General features: G+C 48.8%; 1 protein-coding gene across 1 annotated transcript in view; it reads left to right on the top strand.

Moving 5' to 3' along the window:
* The first annotated feature begins 965 nt into the window (after positions 1-965).
* The window catches only part of AQP1 (aquaporin 1 (Colton blood group)), a 39212-nt gene continuing 19559 nt past the window's right edge, over positions 966-20618 (top strand). Inside the window, exon 1 of the mRNA XM_063123203.1 lies at positions 966-1666. Coding sequence (XP_062979273.1) covers positions 1280-1666 — 387 coding nt within the window. The 5' untranslated portion in view covers positions 966-1279. The remainder of the gene's footprint in view (positions 1667-20618) is intronic.

The raw sequence follows: 20618 nt of genomic DNA, 5'->3' as shown, positions 1-20618 counted from the left end.
TATGTTTTCTATTGGGATCTGAAGAAAATAACAGCGTTTCAGATGAAACCCAGGCACACACTCCCAAGTTTGTGAGCGGGCCTTTAGTGGAAGGACAGTCAAGACTGGAGTCCGATGTCTACTTTCCTGGGAGTAAGCTCCACGGGACTTACCTCTGAGTAGAAGTAACATGTAGGATTGCACCGTTAACTTGCACACCTGGACATACTGGAACCGGGAGTTCTCTGCTCTTACTTTTTGCACACTTGAAACCATTTAAAAATCAAAACAACCCTCCCCGCCACGGTCTGATTTATTTTATGTGCTGTCTCTCTGCATTCACTGTACAGGGTGAATCAATACCACCTGGACATGTCAAGAGAGACTCAGGCCGTAGCTAGACCTAAGGTTTATCCCAGGATTGTCCAGGGGTCAAACCCGTTCATCTAAGTGCCACACAGGGCATCCAGTGTTCAGGCAGGGATGAACCCGGGATGATCCTGGGATAAACCTTAGGTCTAGCTACAGCCTAGGTGACACACAGGGGATCCAGTGCTCAGGCAGGGGCGAACCCTGGATGATCCCAGGATAAACCTTAGGTCTAGCTGTGGCCTCTGTCTAGAAAAGAGAGAGAGAGAGAGAGAGAGAGAGAGATTAAGATTAAGAAGTCTTGTAAGGGCTATTATTATTATTATTATTATTATTATTATTATTATTATTATTATTATTCCGGTTGGGTTCCTTCATCTCTCACAATCCGGAGAGGGAAGGAATGAAAGATACTAGGGAATTCCACATGCAGGCTCTCCTGTTCGCTCGGTTGAGAAGGATTTCGTTAAAAGCTTTTAAGAACAGCAGCACAGCCACGCAGTTCAGAGTTTGCGAAGGAAGGCAGAGGAGTGGAAGTTGTCAGGGCGGGGGAAGCCGGTGAAAGAAGAGCGGGGGGGGGGGGGAAGAGAATTGGCAGACAAGGAGTGGTGCCTTGCATCAGTACAACACTCAGCATCCTCTGACGACGTTCTTTCCTCCTTTTGTACAACACTCTTTCCCTCCTCCAGACCACCCAAAGCCCTATAAATAATTGGAGCTCTCTCTTTTCTTCCTCAGACTTCTCACTCTTCAGCCAGGAAGCCTGTTGAGAAAGCAAGTGGTGGGTGATTAGGGAAAGAGAGCGGGAGAGGGAGGGGGGCAGAGGGACATAAGGACATACAAGGAGGAGGAGGGAGAAGAAGAAGAAGAAGAAGAAGAAGAAGAAGAAGAAGAAGAAGAAGAAGAAGAAGAAGAAGAAGAAGAAGAGAAGATGGCTAGCGAATTCAAGAAGAAGATATTCTGGAGAGCGGTGGTGGCCGAGTTTTTCGCCATGATCCTCTTCATTTTCATCAGCATTGGCTCGGCGCTGGGCTTCAAGTTCTCCGTGCCGCTCAACTCGACCGTAGAGCCCGGCCAAGACAACGTGAAGGTCTCGCTGGCCTTTGGCCTCGCCATCGCCACCATGGCCCAAAGCGTGGGCCACATCAGCGGCGCCCACTTGAACCCGGCCGTGACCCTGGGCCTTCTGCTCAGCTGCCAGATCAGCATCCTCCGGGCCATCATGTACATTGTCGCCCAGTGCCTGGGGGCTGTCGTGGCCACAGCGATTTTGTTGGGGGTCACCTCGTCTAGATCAACCACCCTCGGGCTCAACGAGGTAAGAGAACTTGGCAAGGTTCTCTCTCTCTCTCTCTCTCTCTCTCTCTCTCTCTCTCTCTCTCTCTCTCTCTCTGTGTGTGTGTGTTTCTCTCTGTGTGTGTGTGTGCATACCCCACCCCACCCCACCCAAAACTTCTAAAAAACAGTCACCCTGTTCCTCTGGCTATAACGAATTTCAACTACCCCAATTAAATTGTGTGACCTTCAGCATATTTAGATGGGGAATCAAACCTTTAGCCAGGATTAGATTGATGCCAAGAGTCTAAATGCTCTACCATGTATGGTAGGGTGACCATATGGAAAGGAGGACAGGGCTCCTGTATCTTTACCAGTCCTATAGCAAAGGGAATTTCAGCAGGTGTCCTTTGTAGGCATGCAGCACCTGGTGAAATTCCCTCTTCATCACAACAGTTAAAGTTGCAGGAGCTATACTAGAATGGCCAGATACAAAAGAGGGCAGGGCTCCTGCAGCTTTAAATGTTGGGATGAAGAGGGAATTTCACCAGCTGCTGGTGAAATGATACCTGCTGAAATTCCCTTTTCTATACAACTGTTAACGAGACAGGAGCCCAGTCCTCCTTTCCATCGGGTCACCCTAAAGTATGGAGTGGCGTCTGTGAGCTCCCTTTCAAGCAATTGTTCAATTATGCAGTGGCAAAGTAGACACACGGGTTTGTAGGAAGCCAAAATTATTATTTTTTTCTTTTTTCTTCTTCCAGTTGGGTTTCTTTATTTCTGTGAGAAGGAAAGGTTCTGCAGTGAAATGTGTCCTAGCTAGGAAGTAAAATGAGCCAGGTGTGCTACATCTTTAATGGCTTTTGTAGGAAAGGGCATTTAAGGAGAATCATCGTGCTTTGACATTTGCCAGAGAGAGAGAGAGAAACTGCAGCAGCTGAGAATTCCCTCTTTTACAAAAAAGTGTTCCGGAACCCTGGCCTCTTTGGCCCCCATGGTCGCCCTAGCTGAAACTTTGGCTTGTCACCACACAGCTGTTAATGGCACAAGAGTGGTCTGCCAGAATAAAGTTGGCAACCCTACTAAGATTTTTCTCTCCATCTCCTTTGGAGAGTGGGATAGGATGGAAGGAAAATGAGGGACAGCTTCTGAAGGATGCATGAACAGCATGTTAAGGGAAAGCCTTCTACTTCCACATTTTATATGCCAGAGCTCCTATGCTGTAAAAAAGAAGAAGAAGAAAAGCTGTGTGACAGGCAGAAATTCAACAGGTAAACCTTTCTCATCCTTGCCCTTTCATACCAAGGGAAACCTCACTTGTTGATTTTCTGCCTATCCTGCAGTTCCTAAAGGCACAGGAACCAAGAAACGTAAGAGGTTTCACCTCTCATCTTCAGGCATTGCTGGCGACGGCTTTTGATTGAATGGATTCATTACTATTACAGGCTAGAAGAACAAAAAGCCAGGCTAGGTGCATTTATACAACTGGAAACGGTTCCTTTTGCTTTGATCCAGCACAATAAGAGCCGACGGCATCGGCTCTTATTTTCTGTAGCGGTGAGACAACTACCCTGGAGATATTCATAGTTGCCGAATCCATTTGGATGCCAGTTTGAGTTGTTCAGGCTAATGTTTGAACGGACAGCTACAATTTTAAGAGTTGCACAAAGAATTATGCCAGATGCAGTTTAGCCTAGCCCAGTGCAGTCACAGAAGAAAGCTAGTTCTTCGTGTTTATGTTTCTACAAGGGAGAGCTGCAACAAAATGTTGCAGTATACCCTCACCTCCGAATGGGAGTGTCCCTGTTTCCAGCACTGGGCAGCAATGCCTTCTTCCTCCTGGATGCTGCAGACTGTTAGGGCAGACTCCCCCAACCTGGTGCCTTCCAGATGTTTGGGACTTCAACTCCCATCATCCCCAGCCAATATGACCTGTGGTGTGGAATGCTGGGAATTGTAGTCCAAAGAGCCACCAGATTGGTGAAGGGCTGTGTTAGGGGCTCAAATAAGCCAGTTCTTTCAGACACCCTCAGTTTTCCATGTATTCTTTCCTCTGGCACTCAACTTTCCTTGATTACTAAAGCTATTTGGGGCATGGGGGGAGGGAATGCTCCCTTTTGAGTTTTTAATGTTTGCTTATCCTTTTGCAATCCTTTGGGGGTTCCCCTTTCTCAGTTCCTCTGTTTTGGCTCTATGTACACAGGCGGAATTTACCATTAGAGGGCTTGGGGACTGGGGTCCTGGGTTCTCATACACAATATCCGTCAGTCCCCTGCAGATTGAAATGTACGAAACAAACCCCTTTTACACTATTGTGTCTTGCATGGCAAGTGTAATACGTTGCATTCTGGCTGAAAAAGGAAGAAGGATCTGTGTGAAGCCCCGAGCACACCGAGGTCTTTGCACACACAGGGCTAGAGCCCGAAACTTGTAAACAGTATTACAAATAGGCTAGTAAGCCCTGATGGTTGTGTGCTATCTCCAGTATTCAAAGCAGTAAGCCTGCGTGCACCAGTTGCTGGGGAACATGGGTGGGAGGGTGCTGTTACACCATGTCCTGCTTTGCTGGCCGACATCTGGTTGGCCACTGTGTGGACAGAGTGCTGGACTAGATGGACCCTTGGTCTGATCCCGCAGGGCTCTTCTGATGTTCTTAACCCTTGGATACCACTTCACAGAATAAAATCTATTCTATCTGGCAGCTCAATTTTCAGCTGCAGGTGGACGGGAGGGATGGTTAAACATCTTTCTCGCCATTTGGATGCAGCCTGCCTTGGGCTGCTGTGTGTTTAAATACCAACCAGCCTCTGGCTCTGATCACAGGACTCCTCTTAATGTGTAGTTTTGTTTGACCCTTAGAGAGCTCTTCTGAAAATTGTAGAGTTGGGTCGTTTCGTCCGTCCGACCGTCTGATGTTTGGCAAGAGCATTGGTGGGGCAAAACTCTTGCCTTCGGATCTTTAAAGGCCGACAACCCCCAGCATGCCCCAGCCAGGAAGTTGTAGGACTTTTTTTCTGTCTAAATAGGGTGACCGTATGGAAAGGAGGACAGGGCTCCTGTATCTGTAAGAAAAGGACATTTCAGCAGGTATTTGTCTTCATGCAGCACCTGGTGAAATTCCCTCTTCATACAATAGCTCAAGTTGCAGGAGCCCTGCCCTCTTGACCAACTCCTGCAGATTGAGCTGTTGTGATGAAGAGGGAATTTCACCAGGTGCTGCAATTCCCATTTCTATACAACCGCTAAAGATACAGGAGCCCAGTCCTCCTTTCCGTAGGGTCACCCTATCTAAGCATGAATAGGAGTGCACCAAAAATCACAACCACAGGAATAAAACGGTGTTTGCTTCTGCTGCTCCGATGTCCTTGTCACCTGCTGCTGTCTCGGTGGTCACTCCCCCCCCTCCCGAGACTGCACCCCCCAAATCCCAACATTAACTGCCCCACTGGGCAAAGACCCCTGAATGCAGCCTCCCTGGAGGGCGGGGGCGGGGGGGTCAAGCTTCATGGAAACACATAGTTCTTGATGGATGCCTGCTAGGGTCTGTGCATGGTCCATACGGCATCCAAAAGCATCTGAAAGACCCCAGATTTGGAGAGGCAGAAACAGATCATACTGGGTTAGACACACTGGTGGCTGGTTTTGGTGGGGCAGTGAATCCATTCTGGGTTCCAGTTAGAATCAGCCAGAACTCTAAAGGAGATATCCAAGGTGCTGAACCTATTTTGGAGATAGGGTTCTGCACCTTTGGCTGCTCCTTTAGAGTTCTGACAGGTTCTGACTGAAACCCAGAATGGATTCACAGCCCCGCTGAAAACGGAGCCACCAGCCTACACTGGCCAGAGGGACCCACTGGCTAGAGCAGCCTTCCTCAACCTGGGGCGCTCCAGATGTGTTGGACTGCACCTCCCAGAATGCCCCAGCCAGCTGGCTGGGGCATTCTGGGAGTTGTAGTCCAACACATCTGGAGCGCCCCAGGTTGAGGAAGGCTGGGCTAGAGGGACCCACAGCCTGATTCAGTGTCAGGTAACTTCCTTGGCTCGCCCTCAAAGGGAGGAACTGGCTGGCGTGCAAATTTGAATGCCGTCCTCAACAAACTGAGAGGCAGTGTGGCATAATGGTTAGAGCCTTGGACCGGGACTCCGGCAATCGAGGGTCAAGTCCCCACTCCAACCTTGAAGCTCACCGGGTGACTTTGGGACGGTCCCTGATGCTTCCTTGTTCTGCTCTACGTCCAGCTTCCTTGGTTTGAAAGGTGGGTTAGAAATGTCCTTACCAAGAAAATTATTTTCAGAACCTGTTGAAGAAAATGTGCTAGCCTGGTGTCAGAGGCCCTAACTTAGGCAAGAGAGACAGTGTGGTGTAGTGGTTAGAGTGTTGGACTGGGACTCCGGAGCTCCGGGTTCTAATCCCTGTTCAGGCCCTTAAGCTCACTGGGTGACTTTGGGCCAGTCACTGACTCTCAGCCTATCCTACCCTCACAGGGTTGTTGTGAGGATACAACAGAGAGGAAGAGGACTGTGTAAGTCATCTTGAGTTCCTTGCAAGAGGGGAAAAGTTGGGATATAAATGCAATAATAACAATAACCACTGAGATGTAACGGTACAGCTCCAGATGTTCCCTCTTTATAGATCTCTCTGGGAGCCATTTGCCCAACCCAGCATGGGGAAAGCGTGTTCCTTTCTAAGCTCTGTCGCCTCATGTGGTTTCCTGTTCAAGCCAAAAACGGGGCCCCTCCTAGGCGTGGAATTTGTGCTATGGGGAACAACCCCTGCCAAGAGGACCACGGCACTCAGAGAGCCGTGTGTGTGTGGAACTCACGATTAACCAAAGTGTGTTCCTGACCTCTCTGACATCCAGACCTGTGTTTGGCTCATGGGCCTCACTTGCCGCATTGTTTCGTAAGGCCTTGTTTGCTGAAGCACCGCTTTTGGGAATACGTCGGGCTCGTCTCATTGTGAGTTGCAGACCAACAACATCTGGAGAGGCAAAAGTTGTGTGTCCCCCTCCCCCCAGTATTAAATCCTCTTCCCTACAGTACAAAGGTTACATGGAGGAATGCTGGTATAGTTTTTGGTAGAATCATAGAATCATAAAATAGCAGAGTTGGAAGGGGCCTACAAGGCCATCGAGTCCAACCCCCTGCTCAATGCAGGAATCCACCCTAAAGCATCCCTGACAGATGGTTGTCCAGCTGCCTCTTGAAGGCCTCGAGTGTGGGAGAGCCCACCACCTCCCTAGGTAATTGATTCCATTGTCGTACTGCTCTAACAGTCAGGAAGCTTTTCCTGATGTCCAGCTGGAATCTGGCTTCCTTTACTGTTGGGACATCACCTCCCTCATAAACCCTCCTTTTATGCAGTTTTCAGCTGTGGATTCCTGGTCGCATGTGCACCCGGGGGTGCGTGGGAGAAGCTTCCGTAGCTCAGTGACCACCGACTAGATGTTTCTGAAGGCAGAAGGTCTCCGTTTCAAATCCCAGTGAATTAAGAATGTAGAGAAACAGATCTGGAAAGGACTCCTGCTGGAAAGGGTCACACCGCATGTTACGCTCATAGGCGTGAGCAGCGCATTTCATTATTGTGTGCGCCCAGGTTTGGGAGCGGAGGAAGGGGAAGCGTGAGGGGTGAGTGGAAGCGCATTTTCTATCGAGGGCCTCCAGAAATGGCCCCCTCCCCTCTGCCTCCTCCCACGATCCCCTCTCTCCTCGGCCTCCTCCGCCCCCTTCCTTGCATGCCCAAGAAAGGTGCAGCCGCTCAAAGCGGGTGCCGAGCCTTGTCTCACCTCACCTCGTCACCTTGCGTGTCCGTTGCCAGGCAACTTACTTTTCCACTGCAGGCCTGTGCGGCGCATGGCTCCAGGACCTGGACAGGCACGCGCAGAGGAAATGTAGCTGGCCTGGTAGTGGGCAGGCAGGGTCAGGAGCCGAGACAAGGCGTGGCGCCCGCTTCAAGTGGCTGCACCTTTCTTGGACACGTGGGACAAAGGATCGCTGGAGGGGGCAGAGGGGCTGCCCGGGGCCCTGGAAATGAGCTTCCTGCTTCCATCCCTGCTGGCCTGCTGACTGACTTCCTTAGAGGGCCAGGGACCCACACGCGCTCATGGATTGGTGATGCAGCGTGCATGCCCCCAGCCCGCTAAGGAAAGTCAGATGGGGGGCGCTGCGGGCACCTCCTGCTTTATTATTTCCATGGCAGCAGTGTGTGTGTGTGGGGGAGATATTAGGGTGTGCCTGGGCACACTAGGCACACCCTGCGCACATGCCTATGGTTACGCTAATTGAATGGAAGCAATTAATGTGCTGCTTTAAAATAATAATAATAATAATAATAATAATAATAATAATAATAATAATAATGCTTTGGGGTGGATAGGGAGAGATGAATTGGGACCACAAAGCATGGATAGGAAGGAGGAGGAGGAGGAGGATTTACATTTCTATTCTCCCCCACAGCTGATGCTGTCTGGGCGGTTTACCATGCAATTTTTCCCATGGGGCTAATGGCAGCTTTGGGGCATGGGGCTCAGTTTTCATCACGGCCACAGGAGTTAACCCCTTTCTGCATGCTCCGGTCCCCTTCCCGCGTCCCCTTCCACGGCGGTTATTTAAACACTTTAAAATAAGCCTTTTGGAGTGCAACCCAATTCATGTTTTGACAGAAAAACATCTGCTAACTTCCAGTACTTCCCAGTCAGCCATGTTGGCTGTGACATGCTGGGAGTTGTAGGACTTTCTTTTGGTCTGTCCAAACATGCATAGGACTGCACCCTTAATTGCTTTCACAAAATTACTGCAATGCGTAGCTTGACCCTTGTACTTTGGAGAGGTGCTGCCTGCTGTTCGGAGCAGACCGTGTTGGACTTTCCCCACTTGCCACTTTTAGTGATATTTTTTATTGTCGATAGTAGTTGTTTTTTGAGTTGAAGATGTTCTTGAAAAGTTGCGTGGATTGTTGCTGGCTGTTGTAAAACCAAAGGCTAACAAATCCTTTAATTAAGTAAGTCAATCAACGGAAGGCAAAATGGTCTGATTCGGTATAAGGCAGCCCCATCTGTTTGCAATGAAATCAAAGTTATGACCAACGTCTTTGCATCTTGGCCTTAAACCCCAGTGCCCCGCCTATACTCCGATGTGCCTGCAAAGCGCACATGGGGAAACCTGTGGGCGGACCGGGAGGGGGAGACACATGCTGAGTGCACAGGAGTTTCTCTGCAAAGTGCAAGAATAACAGAGAATCATTAAGGCAGCATGTGAGACCGAGGGCCTGTTTATGCAACCATATGGTACTTTGGGGCAGAGAAGGCTTCACAGAGAAGGCCTCCCACCTGCCATGTGCAGGATTTGGCATCTATTGGTTGGAGGCATTTTTCTTTTATGGTTTTAGACTGTTGTTTTATACTTTGAATTGTCTTAATTTTGTAAACCGCCCAGAGAGCTTCGGCTATTGGGCAGGGTAGAAATGCAATAAATAAATAAATAAATAAATAATGCTGTTGCCAATCCATACCAAAAGAGAACTGCAGCACATAGTGTTGGACTGACTCAGTGGGCCCGTTCAGAAGACACCTTAAACACTGCTGGTTCAGGCTTTTGGTTAAGCAGCAGGGTGTAAGGTGTCTTGTGCAACGTGTTTTGCTAAACCCTGCTCATGCGCTAACCACAGTCGGACCATCTGCAGCAGGGTTAGCGAATCTAACCGTGGCTTAAAGTGTTGCATGTGACAGCACGGCTCGTGGCTAGTGCTAACCCCAGAGAACCACAGTTTTGCTAACCACAGAGCCCGAAGTGTCGTCTAAACAGGCCATTTATGAGCTATGCATTGGCCACTATTCACTGGAGGGCTTACCTGGTGGCAATGGGGAAATACTTTTTTTCGTTTCCCTCCCAGGGCCACCATGAAATGCTCTTCAGCAATTCTGGGAATAAGCTCCTGATGGAGGTCTGATTTGAACCCAGATCACGTACTTTCCTAGACGTTTAGGGTTCTGTCCACTGCATTCATCACCTCAGCCTGTGTTGGATTCACAACCCTCTGTGTCTCTGTTTGGGTCAGCCCGTAGCTCATACGGTCTACACACCTTGCATGCACAAGGACACAGTTTCCATCCCTGGCATCACCACCCAAAATAGGATGCCAGGTGGGGGTAGGGATTTGGAAGTCCTCTGCCTGGCCCCCCAGCTTGTCAGGGGAAGCAGGCAGCAATGGCCTAGGTAGGCCAGTGACTTGACTCAAGGTGAAGATGAATGAGAGAGACTGAAACCAATCATACTGGGTTAGCCGCAGTGGAAACTGGTGGAGCAATAAATCCACTCTGGGGTTCAGTCAGAACGAGTCAGAACCATAAGTGGCGCTGTGCCTATTTTGGGAATAGGTTTCAGCACTTTGGGGAGCTCCTTTAGAGTTCTGACTAGTTCTGACTGAAGCCCAGAGCGGATTCACTGCCCCAGTGGCCTCGGAGCCACCAGCCTCCACTGCTGGCCTGCACCCTACCACTGAACTGTGGCCCCTCTCAAGTGAGCGAGTGAGCGAGTGGGGCAAGAACGCCCATGTTCTCTTGGATCGAACATCCAGTTATTATCAAAACAGAAGGGATGTGCCAAAGGCTCCGCTTTCCTTTGCAGTACTTCTGTCTTCAGTTTCTATATCAGGCCGTTTCACTTCACATGGCTAAATCCTACTTACTTGGAAGCCATCCATCCCCACCTAAAAACACAGAGATCCCCCTCCGAAGTGGTGAAGATCTGGCTGGGACAACCTACGCCAGCCGCCATCCCGTTACCCTGAAGGAGCGCAGGATCGGGCTCCTGCTGACGGAGGCAGGCTCATTCCCTCCCAAACCGCCGCAGCCCAGAACCGGCCCACGCGGCAGAAAAGCAGACCGCAAGGGGCCTGACGCCCAGCGACGCAGCCTCCCCCAAACAGCTGAGCTGACTGACAACAGCTGTGAAAGATGTGTGGTCTGGTTTCCAAGGGTGTTGGCGCATGGATTCCCTGAACGGCACTCTCGCTCATCATTAAACACGCCGGTGCTCTGGGTTTCCTCAGGATCAAGACAGCCGAGGGCGGGAGAATGTGAGGGAATTGCAGGCAGCTGCAGAAGAGGGGATTATTTATTTTCTCGCAACTACTTGTTCCTTTGTTGTTGTTGTTAATTCTTAATTTAAATGTTGCTCCGCTTGGGCAATGCCGATTGGGAATGGCTGGTTGCCCGCAAGGCCTGGTCCAAAAGCAACTTTTGGGGAAGCGAAAGGTGGCCGGAGAGCGGCATCTGGGTAGACGTGTGTGCGAGTGAATCCCTCCCTGTGGAATTTCGGCTCCTATTGTCAATGCCCTTTTGGGCTTGCCTTGTACTTTCTCAGCTCTTTGGCGTCTGAATAATTTTCAAATGTCCTGTGAGGTAAAGCGTTTGGGGATAAACAGTAGGTGCCATGTGCAGAGTCCCCCTTTAAAACGTTTCCCAGGCTTAAGGCCAGGAACAGTGCCAGTGCTGAGTATCTTCGAACAGCTGCTAAGGCCCCAATGCCTGGGCAAGATTCCCTGGTGACTGGAGATGTGGAAACCATTTCCCCCAGTCATTTTCAGGAATAAAAATGGAACTCGGGGGAGGGGGGGAATTAAAAGAAGAAGCAATACTTATGTTTTTACTGCTCTCTGCAGATCTAAAGTCACTTTGTTGCTTTAGAACAGCTTTCCCCAACCTGGTGCCCTCCAGACATTTTGGATGTCAAGTCCCATCAGCCTCAAAGAACAGCAACCACTTTTAATATCTTCCAGTTGCCGCCATCTTAGTTAATGACAATGGCCTGCAAGTTGACATGGGTCATGTGGTGGTGGGGAAATGGCTGCTGGCATTAAAAAAAAAAAAGCTGGAGGGTTTTTGTGTTGACTAGGGTGACCCTATGGAAAGGAGGACAGGGCTCCTGTATCTTTAACAGTTGCATAGAAAAGGGAATTTCAGCAGGTGTCATTTGTATGCATGTCGCACCTGGTGAAATTTCCTCTTCATCACAAAAGTTAAAGTTATACTGTGACCAGATTTAAAAGAGGGCAGGGCACCTGCAGCTTTTACTGTTATGATGAAGAGGAAATTTCACCAGGTTTTCCATATATACAAATGACACCTGCTGAAATTCCCTTTTCAATACAACTGTTAAAGATACAGGAGCCCTGTCCTCCTTTTCATATGGTCACCTTAGTGTTGACGGCCATTTTGTTTGTGCAACAATGGCCTGGAAGTGAACTCAATCTCTGGGGCATTTGTCAGAGGAAAGTGGCCACCGCCTGGTGCCACCTCTACCGGCAAGGTAAGCCACCACCCCTGAAACACAGGGACACACCAGGTGACACCTTGCTGAGGGCTGTCTCAGTCTTGGAGCCAGGAGAGACAACACATTATGTGTGTGTGTCCAAATTGGGATTGTGGTGTATGTGGAGAAAGGGTTAATTCCTACATCTTCCTCCCACATCTCAATTGCAATGAAAATCCCCCTTCAGAAGAGGGTGTTTACCCATGGAGGGGAGCTGTGTGGGTCTTTCTAGTCCAGCTTTCTTTCACACAGTGGCCAAACAGCTGTTGACCAGGAACCCACAAGCAGGACACAGGTGCAACAGCACCCTTCCGCACATGTTCCCCAAGAACTGGTGTACATAGGCAAAGGCCCCATTCAGAAGACATTTTAAACCATGGCTTTAACCACGGTGGTTAAGCCAGAAAGCCAGGCTGTGTTCAGAAGACACTTTAAACCACGGCTTTAACCACGGTGATAGCACTCTTCAAATACTTGAAAGGTTGTCACAAAGAGGAGGGCCAGAATCTCTTCTCGATCCTCCCAGAGTGCAGGACACGGAATAACGGGCTCAAGTTACAGGAAGTCAGATTCCAGCTGGACATCAGGAAAAACTTCCTGACTGTTAGAGCAGTATGACAATGGAACCAGTTACCTAGGGTGGTTGTGGGCTCTCCCACACTAGAGGTCTTCAAGAGGCAGCTGGACAACCCTCTGTCAGGGATGCTTTAGGGTGGATCCCTGCATTGAACAGGCGGTTGGACTTGATGGCCTTTTATGCCCCTTCCAACTCTACTATTCTATGATTCTATGATTCTATGATGAAGGCAAAAAAGGTTTATTCACCGTGGTTAAAGCCATGGTTTAAGGTGTCTTCTGAACACAGCCTGGCTTTCTGGCTTAACCACCGTGGCTAAAGCTGTGGTTTAAGGTGTCTTCTGAATGCGGCCATTCTGACTCTGGTACTGGAGGTAGCAGATAGCCATCAGGACTCGTAGCCACTGCTAGCCAACTCCTCCATGAGATTAGGAGATCCTCTAATTGCATTTTTTTTTAAAAAAAAATCTCACATATCTGAAAACACATTAAACGTAATGTCTAGTTTGGCTGTGCCTGAAACGCCTGGTTTCCCAACAAAATTCCTCATAGCATTCATCTAAGGAGAAAACCCTGACATTTGCTTTTGATTTCAATGTGGGCAAAATTTTATTTCTAGAGACATGGAAGAAGAAGCGGAGGGAAGGGGGTTGGCAAAGAGAAGGGCTGCAAGTCAGGGTGGTTGGAGAAGGCAAGGAATCCCGCTGTCTGTGTTCTTACCGCACTGAGGGACAGACGGAAAAATGAAAGGAAAAAAGTGTTCTCCAGGGAGAGAAAATGCAGCCCCAGTTGGCTCACAGCGTGAAACTTTCAGCTCTGTACCTGCATAGAGAATGGTAGGCTCTCAGCCTTCCTCCTGCCCCCCCCCCGTCGCCCCCCTTCTGTGACTGTGGTCCTCCAATCTACTCTATATTTATCTTGTTTCTTACTATATTATTAACTGTCCCAGGAGCCTTGAAATTTCCACACATGTGCAGGAACATAAGAACTGCTGTGCTGGATCTGGTCCAAAATAGCAGGCCAAAATACCCCAAGGAAGCTCAAAGAGAGGACGGGATGAGGTTAATCCCTTGTTCGTAAGTAGGGGTGGGTGGACATGTGACATGTGAACCTGTGAATTCCTCCTTCAAGTTTGCTTCACCTCTTTTTGTGTCCCCAAACACGAGTGTCTCTCCCCCGCCCCGCCGTCAAATTGGGAACAACTTTTTAAAGCAGCCATTTTTCCCAGTTGAAGAAGTACAAACAGTCAAACATTTTCAGAAGTACAAACATTTTCAGAAGTACAAAGAGTCAAATGCGGACCCAAATTCGTGAAGTGGCGGAAAAATCCCGAGAATTGCGTTCCTGCTTGTTTCTCCGTTCGGGGTTGCAAACGGGACATGTTCACATGATTTGCGAACAGGAACGAAATTTGCCTGCATTCCAACCTGGAGGTGGTTGCAAGCAGAGGTCTACTGTGTCTGAACCTGGAGGTCCTATGTTATGCAAAAGATCATAGAATCATAGAATAGCAGAGTTGGAAGGGGCCTACAAGGCCATCGAGTCCAACCCCCTGCTCAATGCAGGAATCCACCCTAAAGCATCCCTGACAGATGGCTGTCCAGCTGCCTCTTGAAGGCCTCTAGTGTGGGAGAGCCCACCACCTCCCTAGGTAACTGGTTCCATTGTCATACTGCTCTAACAGTCAGGAAGTTTTTCCTGATGTCCAGCTGGAATCTGACTTCCTGTAACTTGAGCCCGTTATTCCGTGTCCTGCACTCTGGGAGGATCGAGAAGAGATTCTGGCCCTCCTCTTTGTGACAACCTTTCAAGTATTTGAAGAGTGCTATCACCGTGGTTAAAGCTGTGGTTTAAAGTGTCTTCTGAACACAGCCTGGCTTTCTGCAGGAATCCACCCTAAAGCATCCCTGACAGATGGTTGTCCAGCTGCCTCTTGAAGGCCTCTAGTGTGGGAGAGCCCACAACCTCCCTAGGTAGCTGATTCCACCGTTGCACTGCTCTAACAGTCATGTGTCTTAAAATATAAGTACATCTGTTTGTAAACTCATCTAAATGCTGGCTTAAAGAGAAAGGTTTTAAGGGGCCTTTCGGAAACAGGGGGTGGGTGGGGCTTTGATGGGCCATTTCTAGAAAAGGTGCGTTCTGCAGCTGGGATGCCACAGTCGAAAAAGCCCTGTTCAGTGGTTCAATACCTCTTGCCTCAATAGTAAATGTTTTTAGAAAATGGGGCCTCCTATGTGGATTGCCACGTTCAGGATTGTGCAAGGCGGGTGATCATCCATGATGAACAAAAAGGGAGAGAATGGTCTCAGGATGCTTTGAGCAATTTTATTGATGAAAAGCCTGTCACAATTCAGCTTCTTTCTTTCTTGGAAGGCCTTCTTCAAAGGGTTACAAAAATATCTGCAGAGATTTCTACAACAGATTGTCTGGTGCTGTAAACACTGGTGACTGGTCAAGATGATGATGATGATGATGATGATGATGATGATGATGATGATGATAGTGATAGTTTTCTGTGGGCAACTGGTTAGGGTGACCATATTTGGGAAACCAAAAAAGAGGACACCTAGTGTGTGTGGGGGGGAAGCAGCTTTCTGAGTCCTGCAGAAAGTACGTTATTCCCCCGCCACCTTAAAGAACCCGATTGGAGTGGAGGAGGGGAAAGGATTTCATTCTGCACTACCACCATCCACTCCAATTGGGGCCTTTTCTATAATGTCCACGAATGACCCACTTTCCCCTTTAAGACCTCAATTGGAGCTCGGGGTGGGGGAATGATGTGCCTCAAGAAAGCATGTCATTCCCTCCTGCCATGCTAATGGCAGCCTTAAAGGGGAAGGTGTGTCATTCCAGGACATTATTGAAAATTATAGAAAATCCCCCCTGACACCATGGAAAGAACAAAAACCGGGACAAATCCGGGGAAATCCTGACAGTTGGTCACCCTACAACTGGTTGGCCATCATGTGAACAGAATACTGGACTAGATAGACCTTTGGTCTGATCCAGCGTGGTTCTTCTTGTGTTCTTAGAAAAAGAAAAAGTGTAAGCCCAACCATACATCTAAGAAAAGAGTTTGATTTTGCACACCCTAGCACTATGGATTACTAAAAGAGTTAACTTTAGCTTGTTTGCAAGCTAAATTGAAGTGTTTTAGCACTCCGTAATGCTAAATAATTCCTTTATTTTTGTAAAAAAACCACAAGTTTTTCACTAGCGAGGAATTCAGGGGTGCAACAGGGTATGCACTGGGGGTGCGGGTGGCAGGAGCTGCAATTGGTCCACCAGCCCTGCGTTCCCCACCCTGGGGCTAGGGTGTCAGGCTAGGAGTAGGTAGTCCCAGGTTCAAATCCCTGCTCAGCCATGAAGCTCACTAAGTGACCATGGGCCAGTGCCTGACCTACTTTAAAGGGCTGTTAAAAGGGTAAATATGAGACAAATATGGGTCAGGAGATGAGACAGAACCATGTATACCTCCGTGCACTCCTTGAAGGATGGGAGGGGGGGACAACTTAATGAATAATGATACACCTGCAGATGGCAGCTGCGCTCTGATGTGCCTGGGAAATTAAAGGCTACATGTACGGCCCTCTCGTGAACTGTCTGGGACCATTTGCTATGTTCAGGTGCAAGTGCCAGATAACTTGGGGTTGTGCATGGACCAGTAGTTCTACTTCAGTAATGGTTCTGGGTACCCATTGTGGAGAGGGTGCAATGCCACTCCAGGAGGTGAGCAAAGTCTCTTGCAACAACCACGGCTGGACACGGGCTGTGTCGTCTTCCTCGCGCACAGGCAAAGGGTCGGATGCAACGGTGCTGCTGCACTAGTGCTAATGAGGTTGCACTGGCATTGGTTGACGCTAGAACAACATCGTCACTGTGAGCGCTGGAACACCATTAGTTCTCAGCCAAACACGCCCACCCATTCATTCATACACAGGCAGAATCACCCATCCATTCCATTCTCTCTCTCTTTCTCTCTACCTGTCTCCCCTCTCACTTTTGGCTCTCCAACCCCTGCCAGGGTCTCACCACCTTCTTTGGCACTCTCAGCCTGCCACGATCCAGCCTCCACTACAGCCGCAAGGTGAATGAGAGAGGCAAATAGGGAGGCACACGGACCTGGAGGTTCTGGCACAGGGTGCGGCGGCTAGAGCATCTTTCCAAAAGGTGATGCACCGCTTTATCTTCCACGCTCTGTGATTGAGCCTGCAAGCTTGAGCATGTGCCAGTCTGCCTGCCGTTCTTTGTTCAATGCCTTCTTTTAAAAACATTCTTCTTTAAGCATTTGCAACCTCCTGTGGCAATGAGTTCCAGAGGTTCGTTGAGCATGTGACAAAGTGCTTCCTAGGGGAGGCTGAGACATTTCAGGATGAACTGGAGCCATTTGTTCTAAAGTGGTATTCTATTTGTTCGAGGTAGCTTCTGAGTAGCTTGTGGGTAAGATCAATGTACTGGCTGAAACAGACTCATTGAAGGAGACCGAACCTCCCTTTTCCTCTGACATATGCTTGGAGTTAGAGGTGGGAGAAGAGATTTCCATAGAAATGAGGAGGGCACCAGCTGTTGTTTTTCGCTAAGAGAAAAAAAGGAGGAAGTTTACAAAGCCTAGAATGGATCTGTAGGAAAGAAAGGGACAGGAGGAAGCTAAACTCCGCATGGGGAAAAACAACAATTGTGCAGAAGTCTGGAAGCAGATTTCCCAGAACTTGGGTACAATATGTTTATTTAGGGTGGTGTGTGTCTGTGTTTGTGTGTCTGTGTAATCATCGCTCGGGTTGAAGCTTCTCCCCTGCCCCACAAAAAAAGGTAGACAAAGACATAAGATTAAAAAAAAAAAACCACTGACATTTGCCTCCCATAAGCAGCTGTGAGGTTACAGAATGTTCATAAGCATTCTAACTGCTCGGGACAAGGGACATTCAGGGAATGTTGACCTCTGGCTATGAAGGAAGAGGAAGATTGCTTGCAATGGGTAAAAAAAAAGCTTTACATAAGTTATAGGGACAGATAGGGCTTTGTTATGTGGTGGGTCTGGGAACTGAAAGTTAGGAGAGCTATGTGCCCGAATGCTAAGAAGGTAGGAAGAGTGAAGGATATATTTTTCTCTTGTCAAGTGAGGTCTTTCCGGATGCCTCAAGGAGAGTCCCCTTCAACAGATCAGTCAAATTAGTTTTGTGTATTTATTAATTTATTTATTAATTACTTTTCTATACTGCCCAATAGCCGGAGCTCTCTGGGCGGTTCACAAAAATTAAAAACATTCAAAGTATAAAACAACAGTATAAAGCATAATATAAAATACAATATAAAAGCTCAACCAGATAAAAACAGCAGCAATGCAAAATTACAAATTTAAAACACCAAGTTAAAATGTATTTATAGACTGTTAAAATGCTGGGAGAATAAAAAGGTCTTCACCTGGCGTCTAAAAGCATATAATGTAGGTGCCAAGCGAACCTCCTTAGGGAGCTCATTCCACAGCCAGGGTGCCACAGCAGAGAAGGCCCTCCTCCTGGTAGCCACCTGCCTCACTTCCTTTGGCAGGGGCTCACAGAGAAGGGCCCCTGAGGATGACCTTAGGGTTCAGGCAGGTACATATGGGAGGAGGCGTTCCTTCAGATAGCCTGGCCGCAAGCCGTTTAGGGCTTTAAATGTTAATAGCAGCACTTTGAATCAGGCCTGGACCTGGACTGGCAACCAATGAAGCGGGAAAAGGACTGGCATGATGTGGTCTTGTCGGCCAGTCCCTGTTAGTAACCGTGCTGCCCTGTTTTGTACCAGTTGAAGTTTCCGGACCATTTTCAAAGGCAGCCCCATGTACATGTGTGTGCATGTGTGTGTGTGTGTGTGCATGCGTGCGTGCGTGCATGTGCACAGGCAATATAATAGTTCATTTTTAGTAGGGAGGCCAGATGTTTCTCATACAGCTTCTGTGCCTTTAATAGATGCACAATGGGCAAAAATGCAGTCACTGAATCTTTTCCTGGCATGGATACATAGGGATTGGAAAAGCTGAGCTTCTTGAGGTTCTGTCTGGCATGCACGATCTCTGCCAAAGAAGAAAGTTGGCAACCCTAAACCTCACCAATGGATACAATACCAACACTTCCCCCACTCCCAGAGAGACTAATCTCAGCCGCAGTCTGCAGTGCGAGCAAGCCCAAATCCAAGTAGTTATCTAGCTCTCATCTAGGTTTTTGTAAACTTCACCTCTCTGATCTTCCATTCCATCACCATGGACTCCTCTCCTCTTTCTAGCCCCCTGCTCTGCTACCCAAACCACTTAGAATCATAGAATCATAGAATAGCAGAGTTGGAAAGGGCCTACAAGGCCATCGAGTCCAACCCCCTGCTCAATGCAGGAATCCACCCTAAAGCATCCCTGACGGAGGGTTGTCCAGCTGCCTCTTGAAGGCCTCTAGTGTGGGAGAGGCCACAACCTCCCTAGGTAACTGATTCCATTGTCGTACTGCTCTAACAGTGAGGACGTTTTTCCTGATGTCCAGCCGGAATCTGGCTTCCTTTAACTTGAGCCCGTTATTCCATGTCCTGCACTCTGGGAGGATCGAGAAGAGATCCTGGCCCTCCTGTGTGTGACAACCTTTTAAGTATTTGAAGAGTGTTATCATGTCTCCCCTCAATCTTCTCTTCTCCAGGCTAAACATGCCCAGTTCTTTCAGTTTCTCTTCATAGGGCTTTGTTTCCAGACCCCTGATCATCCTTAGCAACTTAGCCTTCTTGTTGCTCTGCTTACATGACAGCTTTGCTTAAATCCTGTCTCTGGCTTCCTCTCCATCCTAGGATCCTGCACAAGCTCTCCATCACCTGGTCCTGCCTTATCTCCATCATCTTAATTCCTGATTCTTCCCTGCTCGTGATTAGGGATGTGGCGGGTGGACAACCGGGTCCAGGAGTCCAACGTACTCCCCATTTCTGCCCCACTGGGCTGTGGCACATTTGTGGGCCCGCTCCTCGAGATCCCGACACCCCAATGAGCACCCGGCAGCCATCCATCCCTATCAGAAGTTTCCATTGTGGTGCACAATGGAGGCCTCAGAAAGGATGTATTTCCCACATTGCATAAATGGCAACGGTAAGGGCCCCGTTTGTGCAAGATGAAAGCTAGGAAATATCTATTTTCTAGATCTTCCATGGTGCGCAACAGCGGAAGCTCTGGACACTGGCAAATGGGCTCGCAGCTACATTGGGAGTTCACTGAGCCACAGAGAAGCTTGTGCAGCACTTCAAGTGGGGGTGGGTGGCGGCAGCTTGGCAACTGTCCAATGGAGCTAGACATGGGTCAGTTTGTCCATTGCTACTCATGATTATCTCCTGCAGCTCCACTACCATCAGCCGTCCAAAGGTCTCCTGCTCCATCAAAAGAAAGGGTGCAGAACCTCAGCCCTGTGGGCCAAATCCTGCCCTCTGGGCCTCACAGCCAGGGCACCCAGTGTTCCCCAGGAGGCCCTGCCCAATTTTCCTGACCACCAATCGCTTGGTGGTTTGGTGCCGTTTCTTCTCAGTGGTTGAAATCATAGAATCATAGAATAGCAGAGTTGGAAGGGGCCTACAAGGCCATCGAGTCCAACCCCCTGCTCAATGCAGGAATCCACCCTAAAGCATCCCTGACAGGTGGTTGTCCAGCTGCCTCTTGAAGGCCTCTAGGGTGGGAGAGCTCACAACTTCCCTAGGTAACTGATTCCACTGTCATACTGCTCTAACAGTGAGGAAGTTTTTCCTGATGTCCAGCTGGAATCTGGCTTCCTTTAACTTGAGCCCGTTATTCCGTGTCCTGCACTCTGGGAGGATCGAGAAGAGATCCTGGCCCTCCTCTGTGTGACAACCTTTCAAGTATTTGAAGAGTGCTATCATGTCTCCCCTCAATCTTCTCTTCTCCAGGCTAAACATTCCCAGTTCTTTCAGTCTCGTGTCTCCCAAGGCTTCAGTGCCTCCCAAGGCTTGATTCCTGGCAGTAAGACATTTGAACTAAAATATGCTGACTTTTTTGACCATGCCCCATTTACCTTTGGTCTCGCTGACCACCGGAATGACGCTCCTGAGAGTTTCGGCAACATGGAATTTGTCCTTCTGGCTCAGCGGTCT

This window comes from Elgaria multicarinata, chromosome 1, assembly GCF_023053635.1.
Source record: "Elgaria multicarinata webbii isolate HBS135686 ecotype San Diego chromosome 1, rElgMul1.1.pri, whole genome shotgun sequence".
Classification (NCBI taxonomy): Eukaryota; Metazoa; Chordata; class Lepidosauria; order Squamata; family Anguidae; genus Elgaria; species Elgaria multicarinata.
Note: the sequence above shows the minus strand (reverse complement) of the source record. Positions and strands in the feature narration are given on the sequence as shown.